The sequence below is a fragment of the Leucoraja erinacea genome, chromosome 25 (genome assembly GCF_028641065.1).
Source record: "Leucoraja erinacea ecotype New England chromosome 25, Leri_hhj_1, whole genome shotgun sequence".
In the NCBI taxonomy this organism is placed as follows: domain Eukaryota; kingdom Metazoa; phylum Chordata; class Chondrichthyes; order Rajiformes; family Rajidae; genus Leucoraja; species Leucoraja erinaceus.
The window spans coordinates 26,458,209-26,470,984 of record NC_073401.1 but is presented as its reverse complement, the minus strand read 5'-3'; the positions used below and the strand labels follow the sequence as shown (position 1 = coordinate 26,470,984).

The 12,776-nt window shown below is 43.5% G+C and overlaps 1 protein-coding gene across 1 annotated transcript; it reads left to right on the top strand.

Annotated features, from left to right (window-relative positions):
- Positions 1-155: 155 nt before the first annotated feature.
- On the top strand, positions 156-11,022 carry rpl6 (ribosomal protein L6). The gene is given in 7 exon segments (XM_055655318.1): positions 156-278; positions 2,831-3,028; positions 3,227-3,325; positions 4,328-4,501; positions 5,317-5,338; positions 5,961-6,145; positions 10,826-11,022. Coding segments are annotated over 6 exon segments (831 nt in total). The 5' UTR covers positions 156-278; the 3' UTR covers positions 10,979-11,022.
- Positions 11,023-12,776: the final 1,754 nt, after the last annotated feature.

Sequence of the window (12,776 nt, the reverse complement as noted above, 5' to 3'; positions counted from 1 at the left end):
TCCACTGAGTTAAACTCCAGCATTTTGTGCCTATCTTCAATGGAAGTGGAGTCACTCTATGACTGTGTCCATCACAAAGTCATCCAAAATCCGTATATCTTTTTAGAAAGATTAAAACATAATTATTAAAATATTTGCTGTTTTCAGTGCATCTCATTGTGTATAGTTAATTGACTACAACTCCCAACGTGCCTTGCCGTTTTTGTCCGGAAGTTGTGTGACGCACGCAGACGTTAATACCCCGGCGGCCCGGATGTCGGGCCTTTTTAGAGTGAAAGGTAAGAATGGCGGCGTTTGTCGTGAAGCGAGAGGGTTGGATATCGGGCTCCATCCGTGCTGGGGGGACTTGTTAACATCAAATGATGCACGAAAAGCACGTCCCGGGGTATCATCGGTTGGGATCAGCCGATATTTGCGGTGGATGCCGATTTAAGTTGCCGTTTGTGCGGCGTTTTGTTGGGGGAGTTCGGCGGGGCCAGAGGAGAGGCGGCGTAATGCCGGCTCTGGCCTTGAGACTGAGCTGGAAAGCGACACGGACGCGGTGGATGCCGAGTCACCGTTATATATAACAGAGAGGAGAGTAGATGTAACCAGGGCCGACAGTCTACATTGGGTTAGTTGTTAGAGCTACAACTGAGCTTCGGCCTGGCCTTCCTGTTAATTCTCCCACAGGGTTAACTAGAACATAACTGTCCCAGGTCCTTTATCTCTTATTATATTTTAATAGCCATGGAACCAGTTTATCCAAATGACTTGTCCAAAAATACATTTTGTTGCTTCTTAGATTCTGAAACACTAGGTTCAGTTTCTATACTGAATAATCAATGGTTATTGCCCATCATTGGTTAATCCCACAACTGGCCACATCCCATCTCCACGCCTTTCTGCTTTCCGCATAGACCGTTCCCTCTGCAACTTCCAGGTCAACTCGTCCCTTCCCATCTAAACCACCACCTCCCCAGGTACTTTCCTCTGCAAACGCAGGAGATGCAACACCTGTCCCTTTACCTTGTCCCCTCGACTCCATCCAAGGACCCCAACAGTCTTTCCAGATGAGGCAGAGGTTCACCTGCATCTCATCTGCTGTTCCATGTGTCAACTTCTGTGCATCGGCGAGACCAAGCGTTTCGCTGAACACCTCCGCTCAATCCGCCTTAACCTACCTGATCTCCCGGTTGCTCAGCACATCAACTCCCCCTCCCATTCCCAATCTGACCTTTCTGTCCTGGGCCTCCTCCATTGTCAGAGTGAGGCCCAGTGCAAATTGGAGGAACAGCACCTCGTATTTTGCTTGGTTAACTTACACCCAAGCGGTTTGAACATTGACCTCTAACTTCAAATAACGCTTGCTTTCCCTCTCTCTCCATCCCTCCTCCTTCCCAGTTTTCCCACCAGTCTTACTGTCTCCGACTACATTCTATCTCTGTCCCACCCACTCCCCTCACGGGCCTCGACCCGAAATGTCGCCCATTCCTTCTCTCCATTGATGCTGCCCGTCCTGCTGAGTTACTCCAGCATTTTGTGTCTACCTTCGATTTAAACCAGCATCTGCAGTCCTTCCTACAAATCAATGGGTATTGACGTTTTTTTCTCCATTTGGTAAATAATATTGTCACTTGCTCGTTGTATGAATATTATCTGCTTATATAATCACATGTAATACCTGTATATGGCACAATTGGACAACTTACATTTTATTTGGGATATTATAAAGAGCATCTGCCCGTCCCGCTGAGTTACTCCTGCATTTTGTGTCTACCTTCGATTATAAGGAGCAAATTGCTTTGGCTGACAATTTGCCCATTCATTTTTTTAAATTAAGTTTAGAGATGCAGTATGAAAACAGACCCTTCAGGCCACCAACACCATACCAACCACACTAGTTCAATGTTATTTCACTTTCTCATCCACACCCTCTACATTGAGGGGCAATTTACCAAGGCTAATTAACCTTTAACCAAACTAGCACGGCTTTGGGATGTGGGAGGAAACCCATGTGATCACAGAGAAAACATTCAAACTCCACGCAGGCAGCACCTGAGGTGTGGATTGTACCCGGGTCTCTGGTGCTGTGAGGTAGCTCTACTTGCTGCATCAATGTGTCATCCTTGTGACGGTGTGTGGGACTTAAGATGTGAGCAGAGCAGTGACAGTCCTTGACAATCCAGAGCAGAAAGTTGCATTTTACTTCATTGTTGACTCATGGCAAACCAGTCCATTTAAATTTTCTGTTATTTCAGATATTATTTGAAATCATATCCAGCAGTAAATGTGTAGGAAAGAATTGTAGATGCTGTTTAAATCGAAGGTAGGCACAAAATGCTGGAGTATCAGGCAGCATCTCTGGAGGGTCAGGCAGCATCTCTGGAGAGAAGGAAAAGGTGACATTTAGGGTCTGAAGAAGGTTCTCAACCTGAAACGTCACCCATTCCTTCTCTCCAGAGATGTTGCCTGTCCCGCTGAGTTACTCCAGCATTTTGTGTCTAGCAGTAAATTGTTTATTCAATTGTGGATGGTGTTGTAATGTGTTTAATTTTAGATGTCTAAGGTTTTTATCTGTAGAAGTGTCTCGACCCGAAACGTTGCCCATTTCCTTCGCTCCATAGATGCTGCCTAACCCTCTGAGTTTCTCCAGCATTTTTGTCTACCTAGGGTCTTTTATCATGTTGGTATTATTTTAACAAATTGGGCTGCAATTTGCATGTAGTAACCTAATTTCCCAGCATTGCCTTGGTCTGGTTGATTTACCAGTGGGATGGCAGCCTACGTCACTTTTGTCTCATTTCATGCCCTTGCGCACCTGTACTAAAACCCAATATCATTTTGGCAGATGGCAGGGGAAGCAAAGGAACAGGCAGCGGCGGAGAAGAAAGAACCAATGGCAGAAGAAAAAAAGGAAGCGAAGAAAGGACGGCACCATTGCAGTCGCAACCCAGTGCTGGCCCGGGGCATTGGCAGATATTCCCGCTCTGCCATGTTTGCCAGAAGAGCCATGTACAAGCGCAAATATTATGCTCCTGAAACCAAGGTGAGCAGAAGGATCTGAAGGCGCTCTGGAAGTTTGTTTTACAGTGTCATCTACAATCTAGTATGTTTATTTAGGCACCCAAAATATATTGTGTGTAAATTATTGCTGTAACTGGTTTTAAGCATCCAATTCTGTACACCTGTTTTTCTTTGCATCTTTTGTGACTAAAATTAAAGTCCTGTCTTATTCCTTTTTCAGATTGAGAAGAAGCTGAAGGAAAAGAAGCCCTTTAGCGTCACCAAGCCTGTTGGTGGAGACAAGAATGGCGGTAGCCGCGTTGTCAAAATCCGCAAGATGGTAACAAAACCCTTTTCTGTTTTGAGATTTGCAAACAAGTCTGGTCCACTATGCCAAAGTATGATTTAAAAAATCCTACTTTGGCACAGTGGAACAGGAGGGTCACCACTTTGTTCATTTTGTTTCAAGTCATATTAAGTTGAGACTGTTGTATGAAACTTTGTTTTATTTTGCAGCACTCTTGGTGATTTTCTCTCCCCTAAGGGAGATGTGGTAATAGCTAGTATTAGGATTGCCCAATTTCCATAAGACATAGGAACAGAATTGGGCCATTTGTCCCCAGGTCTGCTCTACCATTTGATCACGGCTTATCTATTCTTCACCATGCACCCCATCCTCGTGCCTTTTCCCCGTAACCTTTATCATCCATACCAATTAAGAACCCATCCATCTCCGTTTAAAAAATACTGAATGCCTTGGCCCCCACAGCCGTCTTTGGCAATGAATTCCACAGATTCGCCGCCTCTGGCAAAATAATTCCTGCTCATCTCCATTCTAAAGATTTGTCTTTTAATTCTGAAGCTGTGCCCTCTGGTCCTAGACTCTCCCATGACTAAAACATCCTCTCCACCGAGGCCTTTCATTATTTGAGTTAATATGTCTTGGAGTTCTGATTTAAAATGGCTAATTATGAAGTGTTGTAGAACAAAATGATGTTAGCAGCAACCTTCAAACTGCCATTTTCACATTGAGATTTCACGTTCTGCAATAATTTGGCTTCAATTCACAGCCTCTTACCTTTACTTATCTCCCCCCCCCCCCCCCCCCCCCTCATCCCCAAGCTCTGACAATGGTTTTGCACATTTCACATGATAAGGGGCATGTGCTCTTGTTACTCCTTGTTACTTCACAATCCCTGTGGGCTGATGTAGGTCTCTGGGCAGCTAGAATAAAGCTTGGGTGCAATTTTATTATATTATATTTTGTTAACATACATTATGTGGGACATAAGTATACTGTGCAGTCACCTATAATTCTGTATGTTTGCCTTGTATCTTTCAGCCACGTTATTACCCCACTGAAGATGTTCCCCGTAAAAGGCTCAGCCATGGTAACAAGCCTTTCAGCCAGCATAAAAGACGCCTGCGGAAAACCATCACCCCAGGAACAATCCTTATCTTGCTGACGGTCGTCACAGGTGCAAGGTAGAGGCTGTGGATTTACCATTCAATTGTAGTACAGGTGCACAACCTTTTATCCGAAAGCCTTGGGACCAGACACTTGTCAGATTTCGGACATTTTCGGATTTCCGAATGGAAGATTTTTAGCGTAGATTAGGAAGGTAGCGCGGGCGGCTTGAAAAGTCTGGAGCGACTGCCTCCTCCCCGGAGACCGGGGAATCATTGTAAATCATTGCATAAATGTTAGTCAGTTGGTTTGGAGGGATTTTATGTGGTGGTGGTGGGGTAAAGGGGGAAACTTTGATTCTTAGTCCCCTACCTGGTCGGCGACTCCCAATATCGCGGAGTTGGGGGCTCCATCCGCCGCGGGCGGCGCCGGTTGGAAGCGTCGACCCCGGGAACTCTACCCCTGACTGCGATGCGCTCCAAATCCAGCGCCACCCGCGGCCGACGCCCGCAGTCCCAGCTCCGCGAATGTTGGGAGTCGGCGGCCACAGCGCTCCGGAGCTTACAGCACGGCGCCCCGGTAAGGCATTGCCCGCTTCCCGCTGGTATCCCAGCGCTGCGACGCCGCCGACACACAACATCGCGGAGCTGGGGCTGCGGGCGGGCGGCAGTTTTGCCTCGGGCCAGTGTAAAGCTTTTTCGGAGCTAACCGGCGCCGCCCGCGGCCGGACGCCCGCAGCCCCATTTGGCAGTCGGCGGGCGCTCGGAGCTTACTTCAAATAATGCATTGGTCCCCGGTCGACCAGATAGGGGACTTTAAAGTTTAGAGACTAAAAGCCCTCCAAACTAACTTTAACATTTAAGCAGATTTACAGCTGTTTAAGTGGTTCCCCGGTCTCCGGGGAAGCAGCTACAGTAGTATAGCTGGGTCTGTTGCTGGTCTCAGGTCAAGTTTACAAGCTTTGGTGTTCCAAAAAATGGCCGGTTTTAGTTTTTTGGTTTCCGGAACTCCGGATAAAAGGTTGTCACCTTTAATTGTAGTCTCTGGGGGCTAGAGTTGATGTTACTAGGTTTCCTGGCAAGTGAAAGCTTTTTTTTTTTTTCATTTGCACTCATTCATAATTACATGATGTTACTTGGTCATTAATAATTACAATTGGATTTTTGCATAAACATACGATGGGCTGACGGTCGCCTGAATTTCTGCTCCTCTCATACTGGGGCAAAATGGGTCCATTTGGACGGAAATTCATGAGTCTATAAACTAATTTTGCCTTTAAAGGCCATCGTCACAATGGTATGTATTTCAGTATTTTTGTTACAAAAGTGGTGCAAAAAGACAAATGCATCCAATTAAACTTCCCACTACCTATCCTGACCTCTACTTCATGTGTCAGACTGACTTATTGAAATTCTTTAATATAAAACATACTATAACAGCATTGGGACATATTGCAATAAAAACATGTGAATTATTCAATGGGGCTAACATTAAACTTTACTTTTTATGTTTCTTTTCCAGATTATTTGTGTTGATTGAGATGGTTACTGTTTTGTTTTTGCCATAGGCCCCCTGGTTCTAAACCGTGTCCCACTGCGAAGGGTTCACCAGAAATTTGTCATTGCGACATCTACAAAGATTGATTTGTCCACCGTGAAACTTCCCAAGCACCTGACTGACTCCTACTTCAAGAGGAAGAGGCTGCGCCGGCCCAAACACCAAGAAGGCGAGATCTTTGACACTGAGAAAGAGGTAACATTGCACTATATTAAGATGCTCCAGCTCTAGAGTCATAACACATGATGGTTGTTACTTGAGTCGCCAAAATGGCCTCTCTTTTTTCCTGGTATTCCAATTTTTTCCTGGTGGACACAATAGGTTGGCCTTTGCTCCTGCCCTGTGCATGGTACCTCAATTTTCCCCTTCCCTGTACAGTTGGTTGTGGTTAAAGTATCTCTCGTGTGGTGTACACGGTTTGAGGCTTTAACTTGGAGCGTGACCTGAATTCCATTAATCGCATGTTGCCCCTCCCATGAGCCACAGGGCAGTTTTGTTGGATTCTAGCATCTTACAGAAACTTAGTTTCTGAAACTTTTATCGATACTATTTTGGAATCACAATCCCTTTAACGATTTGAATCCCATTCATTACTGGATTGGGGCAACTAGCATTGCAGAGCAAGCTGGAGAATGGGTGGCCATGCGACAGTGCACGTCACGTCACTTTTTGGTTTATACGAGTTGTATCTTCAGGTAAATTATTTGTGGAAAGGGGTCAAATTATGGGGGGAAATCTAGAATTGTAGAAACCAAAGTGGGATGATTTATCCCCCTCCCTCTACCTCTTCCTGATACCTCTTTATGATTCATGCTGTTGCCGTAGTTGTTTAGAAAGCGGTTTTAAGGAAACACAGCAGAGGCTGAGAATCTGAAACGTAGGCCAATGCTGAAAATACTTGTGGGTTAAGCAGTATCTATAGTGAAATAAACAGAGTTAATGCATCAGGTCATTGACCTTTTGTCAGAACTGTTTGTATGTGGTAAACCTCTTGTGTTGGATATAACGAAGGCTAGAGGGCATGATTGTATTGCAATCAACCCTGCTCTTGTTATTGTCTCAATTACAAACAGGAGCTTTCTGCTAAGAGTCGATTTTCTTTTTTTCCATTTTTCTGCTGTCTTTCAATCCCTTGTGGCATTCTAGACTGAACTTTTAATGTCTAAAGGTTTGACCAACAGTATAGATTGTGGGTGGGGGTAGTATATTTACATGATGCCATTTACTGTTTGGGACTAGTCACTCGATTGACAACTAATGAAGTTCTTTCTTGAAGTGTAGTTGCTGTTGTGACAGGACACGCTGCAAACAGTAATCTGGTCATAGCTGGATAGTTTATGTCAATGACGTCAATTAAAAGGTGAATTTTGACCAGACTCTGGCTACAATATGCTTACTCTTCAAACTGGTCCCTTGGGATCTTGTACACCCCTGAGGGGAAAAAAACAAGACTTGATTTCAACATCACATTTTTCGGAACTGTATTTTGTCATCAGTGGCACCTTGTGTCCCAGCATGTGCTTTAATTTTACTCCAGAGACAAGACACAGATGTCTAGAAGTCCTAACATCCAGGTGCAGTCTGCCAAAGGAAGTCATCATTTGAACAAATTGTTAGGCAGAGCATCTATCCCCAATTTCTTGGACTAGTAAGACCCCATAGTGCTGAAGAAGTGAAATCTGGCAAAATAAGGCATCATTTGAAAGAAACTTGCCCGCTCTTTCCTAGACCAGGAAGACCTCATGGCACTATGTTATTAATTATTTGTGACACATTCGGGTGTCCTGGGGTTAATACTATTTCCCACTTTTTTTGCTTTGAAAAAAAATCCTGTGATAAACATGTGGTGGTTAGTGGCTGTCGTATTTATTGTGTGTCAACATCTTTACGTGCTAATTGAGTAGAATTTTGGACCTTGTGCTTTTTGGTGAAGTGGGAAGTTTTTTTTATTTAGATGAATTACAGTTTTACATAGATACATAGAAAATAGGTGCAGGGGTAGGCCATTCGGCCCTTCGAGCCTGCACCGCCATTCAGTATGATCATGGCTGATCATCCAACTCAGTATACCGTACCTGCCCTCTCCATACCCCATTTATTATTCTGTGCTTTGGATTAGAAGGTTAAAGTCATTGTTTTTGTAATTACTTAAGTCAACTACTGCATATGATTCCTACTGAGTGTGAAGGTGCAAGTTCCACTCTGGCAAAAGTTGAGCAATGATTTGCTACAATTTTTTCCTTGCAGTAGTTGTCTTAACCCATTCAGTGGTCTTTCCCACCAGACTTGCTGTAATAGTGTTGACAAACAGCAATGAAACAAAGATTTATCCCAAGGTTTGTAAAAGAATGATTTGAATTTGTGATAAAGTTTTAGTGATGTTTGATGGTGGAAGATTGCTTCTCGGACTGGAAGCCTGTGACTGGGGTGCCTCGGGGTTCAGTGCTGGGCCCGTTACTGTTTGTCATCTTCAATGATTTAGGTGAGAAGGTATAGGGCAAGATTAGCAAGTTTGCTGATGATACAGAAGTTAGTGGTTTTGTAGATGGTGAAGATGGTTGTGAAAGATTGCAACAGGATCTGGATCGATTGGCCAGGTGGGCGGAGGAATGGTTGATGGAATTTCACTGCAGAAAAGTGTGAGGTGTTGCATTTTGTGACGTGAACAAGGGCAGGACCTACACAGTAAATGGTAGGCCCCTGGGTAGTGTAGAGAAATCAAGGAGTACAGGTGCATAGTTCCTTGAAGGTCGATTGGCAGGCAGATAAGGTGGTCAAAAAAGCTTTTGGCACTTTGGTCTTCATCGGTCAGAGTATAGAAGTTGGGAGGTCATGTTGTAGTTGTGTAAGACGTTGGTGAGACTGCATTTAGAATATTGTGTTCAGTTCTGGGCACCATGTTATAGGAAAGATATTGTCAAGCTTGAAGGGGTTCAGAAAAGATTTACGAAGATGTTGCCAGAATGAGAGGGTGTGAGCTATAAGGAGAGGTTGAGTAGGCTGGGTGTCTATTCTATGGAGCGTAGGAGGATGAGGGGAGATCTTATAAAGGTGTACAAAACCATGAGAGGAATAGATCGGGTAGATGTACTGTCTTTTGCCCAGAGTGGGGGAATTGAGAACCAGAGGACATAGGTTCAAGGTGAAGGGGAAAAGATTTAATTGAAATCCAAGGGGTAACTTTCACACAAAGAGTGGTGGGTGTATGGAACAAGCTGCCAGAGGAGGTAGTTGAAGCTGGGATTATCCCATTGTTCAAGAATCAATTGGACAGGTACATGGATAGGGCAGGTTTAGAGGCATATGGACCAAGCGCAGTCAAGTGGGACAAGTGTAGCTGAGACATTGGTGGCCAGTCTGGGCAAGTTGTGGAGACATTGGTGGCCAGTCTGGGCAAGTTGGGCCGAAGGGCCTGTTTACACACTGTATCAATATAGAATCATAGATCGAAAGTGCGTTTGGAGGTCCTGAGGAACTACACGTCCATTAGTATATTATGGATACGTTTTAGTGTGTGTTCCACAGTTTTAGCCTTTGATGCTGATTTAAGGAATTTCTAGAATGAAAATTACTGCAAATAAGTATTTTCCCAGTAATGAGCATCAAAAAAAGATTCAATGTTCTGCACCATGATCTTAGAGATACAATTTTCCATTTGTCCCACTGGATCTGGTTAAGGGGTTGTCCCACTTGGGCAAGCTAATTGGCGAGTTTAGAAGAGTTTAGGAGAGTTTGAAAAAATGTCATGTTGAAGACCTCCTTCAACTATGTAGAAGACCTCCTTCAACTCCTTCAACTATGTTGAAGACTAGCTTTGACTAGCTACGACTAACTGGGAAAATTGGACCCTGAATATTGGAAAGTGAAGACGACCTCCTTCTACCTCCCTTTGACTATGATGAAGACTATCTACGACTACCTTCAACTACCCTTGATTACCTACGACTTGCATGCCGACCTACTACGGCCTACTCTAAACCTTTGAGTAAAAAAGTATCTTTTTTTTTCCCATGGCGAACTTTTTTTACTCGCGGGCATTTTTCAACATGTTGAAAAATACGCCGTGACCTAGCTGATGTCTCGAGTACGCGGGTACTACTCTCGAGCATGAAGGAGAGTTACAAAGACCTCCTACGACCTTGTGTCGACCATGCTGCGAGTATGAGTCGAGGGCAAACTTGGCAGAACTCGTGGACTAGGTCGCCCAAGTGGGACAGCCCCTTAAGTAAGTAGGATATACAAAATAGTAAGCCTATTTGGTTACCCTATGTCAATACAAGTGCTTAATAATTATAGCTAAGTTTAGTTTAGAGATAGTGTGGAAACGGCCCTTCTGCCCACCGAGTCTGCACCAACCCGTACATTAGCTCCACTCTACCAACACTAGCGACAATTTACAGAAGCCAATTAACCTAAGCACCTGTAGTCACGATCGTACCCGGGTCTCTGGCACTGTAAGGCAGCAACTCTACCGCTGTGCCACCCAAAGTGGAATGCACATGACATGAGCCTAAAAATCTATCTGCTGATTATTTCTACGCGAGTACATTGTACAATTTGCAGGGCACACGTTATACTGTCTTGCTAAGAGATAAATAATTATAGCATTGCTGCTGGCATTAAATGCACAAATTTAAGTATTGCTCCTGATCCTGTGCATTTTTTTGAAGTGTTCATTTGGTTGCATCACAATTTGGAGCAGAAACAATAATTGCGACTTCTCTGTCTTAGGAAGCTGAAATCTGTAACAGTTGTTTAATGGTCCAACGCACAATTCACATACAACATTACAGCAGTTACCAGATTTGATAAAATTACTGTAGTCTTACTGAGTTTTTTATCTTGCCTCACTATTATCCTTTTCTCTCTTCACAGAAGTATCAGTTAACAGAACAGCGCAAGAAAGACCAGAAGGTTGTGGACTGCCAGCTCATGTCTGTTATTAAAAAGGTCCAGCAGCTACGTGGTTACCTCCATTCCACGTTCTATTTGTCTAAGGGGGTTTATCCACACAAATTGGTCTTCTAAGCAAGTCATAAAAGCTGGCATTTATTAAAACTGGTATTCAGTAATTTTACTTGTTTTGTTTCAACTTATTTTATTCAGACTTGATGTTCAGTTTAATTTACAGTTTTTAGAGTTATTCAAGGAATAATTTACTTTTCCACATCATATTCATAAAAAACTAGTTGGAACATAACCGTACAAATTGGGAGCTGGAGTAAGCTACATGATCCTTCAAACATTTAACATCTTATTGTAACCTCAACTCCAACATTCCTATTTACTCATGGCAACCATTCACCGCCTTGCTTACAACAAACTTATCTGGGTCTGCCGAAAGTTTCATGGGATCTGCTGTCACTAGCCTATGAGGAAGAGAGTTCCAAAGATGAGGAGTAAAAATGTTGACTCTCTTCTTTTAACAGGTGATTCCTTACATTGATCTTCTCCCTCAATCTCTGCATCTGCTCCCAAGACGAGGCTTTCCATTCTAGGCACAATCTGCACCTCTTCTCTCCTTATCTCACACTTTTCAAGTTCAAGTTTATTGTCATGTGTCCCTGATAGGACAATGAAACTCTTGCTTTGCTTCAGCACACAGAACATAATAGGCATTGACTACAAAACACATGAATAAATAAACAGATAAAGTGCAAAATGACAGATAATGGGTTATTAATGTTCAGAGTTTTGTCAGAGCCATGTTTAATAGCCTGATGACTATTCCTGAACCTGGTCGTTGCAGTCTTCAGGCTCCTGTACCTTCTACCTGAAGGTAGCAGGGAGATGAGTGTGTGGCCAGGATGGTGTGGGTCTTTGATGATACTGCCAGCCTTTTTGTCTAACGATCTGTTTATCAAAAGATCCTCTCGTCTATGTCCGCCTATCACTTGCCCCCACTTCTCTTCCAGCTTTCTTCCCCTCACCCCAACTACCCAACCCAAAACATTACCCATTCATGTTCTCCAGAGATGTTGCCTGGCTTGCTGGTACTTTGTTTCTATGCTTTTTAACTGATATGCCAAGTGAGTGAAGCGTAGAATTTGGAGCAGAAACTAATTGCAGATTCTCAGAGGAAGCCCACATGGTTACAGGTTAAAGGTGCAAACTTGACAAACTACCAGAGGTCTGGATTGAACCCAATATCTCTGGGGCTGTGAGGCAGCAGCTCTACCAACTGAACTTTACAATATAAGCTGATTTTCTTTGATAAGTATTTTTAAATAAAGGTCTTTCAGGATTGATTCCAATAGTCACTGTTCCCATCTAAATTTAACTGGCCTATCTATTTATATATGTCGTCCATTCCTTTTCTAATAGTGCAGCTTTTAGTAATGTGCTAATTGTCTGGCAATACAAGGGCAGCCCTGGATGTATTGTTCTCAAAAACTGCATAAAGGACACTCACCAAATGATGTAGATGCAATAAACTACAGGTCAGAATCTTTAGCAAGCACTAAATGTTTCAAGAGAGAGTTAGATTTAGCTCTTAGGACTAAAGGTATCAAGGGATATTGGGGGGAAAAGCAGGAACGGGGTATTGAATTTAGATAATCAGCCATGATCATATTGAATGGCCTACTCCTGCACCTGTTTTTCTATGTTGGACATTTAAGGAACTGCAGGTGCTGGTTTATTATTTTTTTTAAAGTGCTGGAGTAACAACTTGCATGACCAGTTAAACGTTTGCAACATTCTCTGGCAGCATCTGCAGAGGGAATGGAAGATGGGTTCAACCCAAAATATCATCAGTCCATCCCCTCCACAGCTGCTGCCTGACCCCCGAATTACTCCAACACCTTGTGTTTTGCTGGTGTAGTGA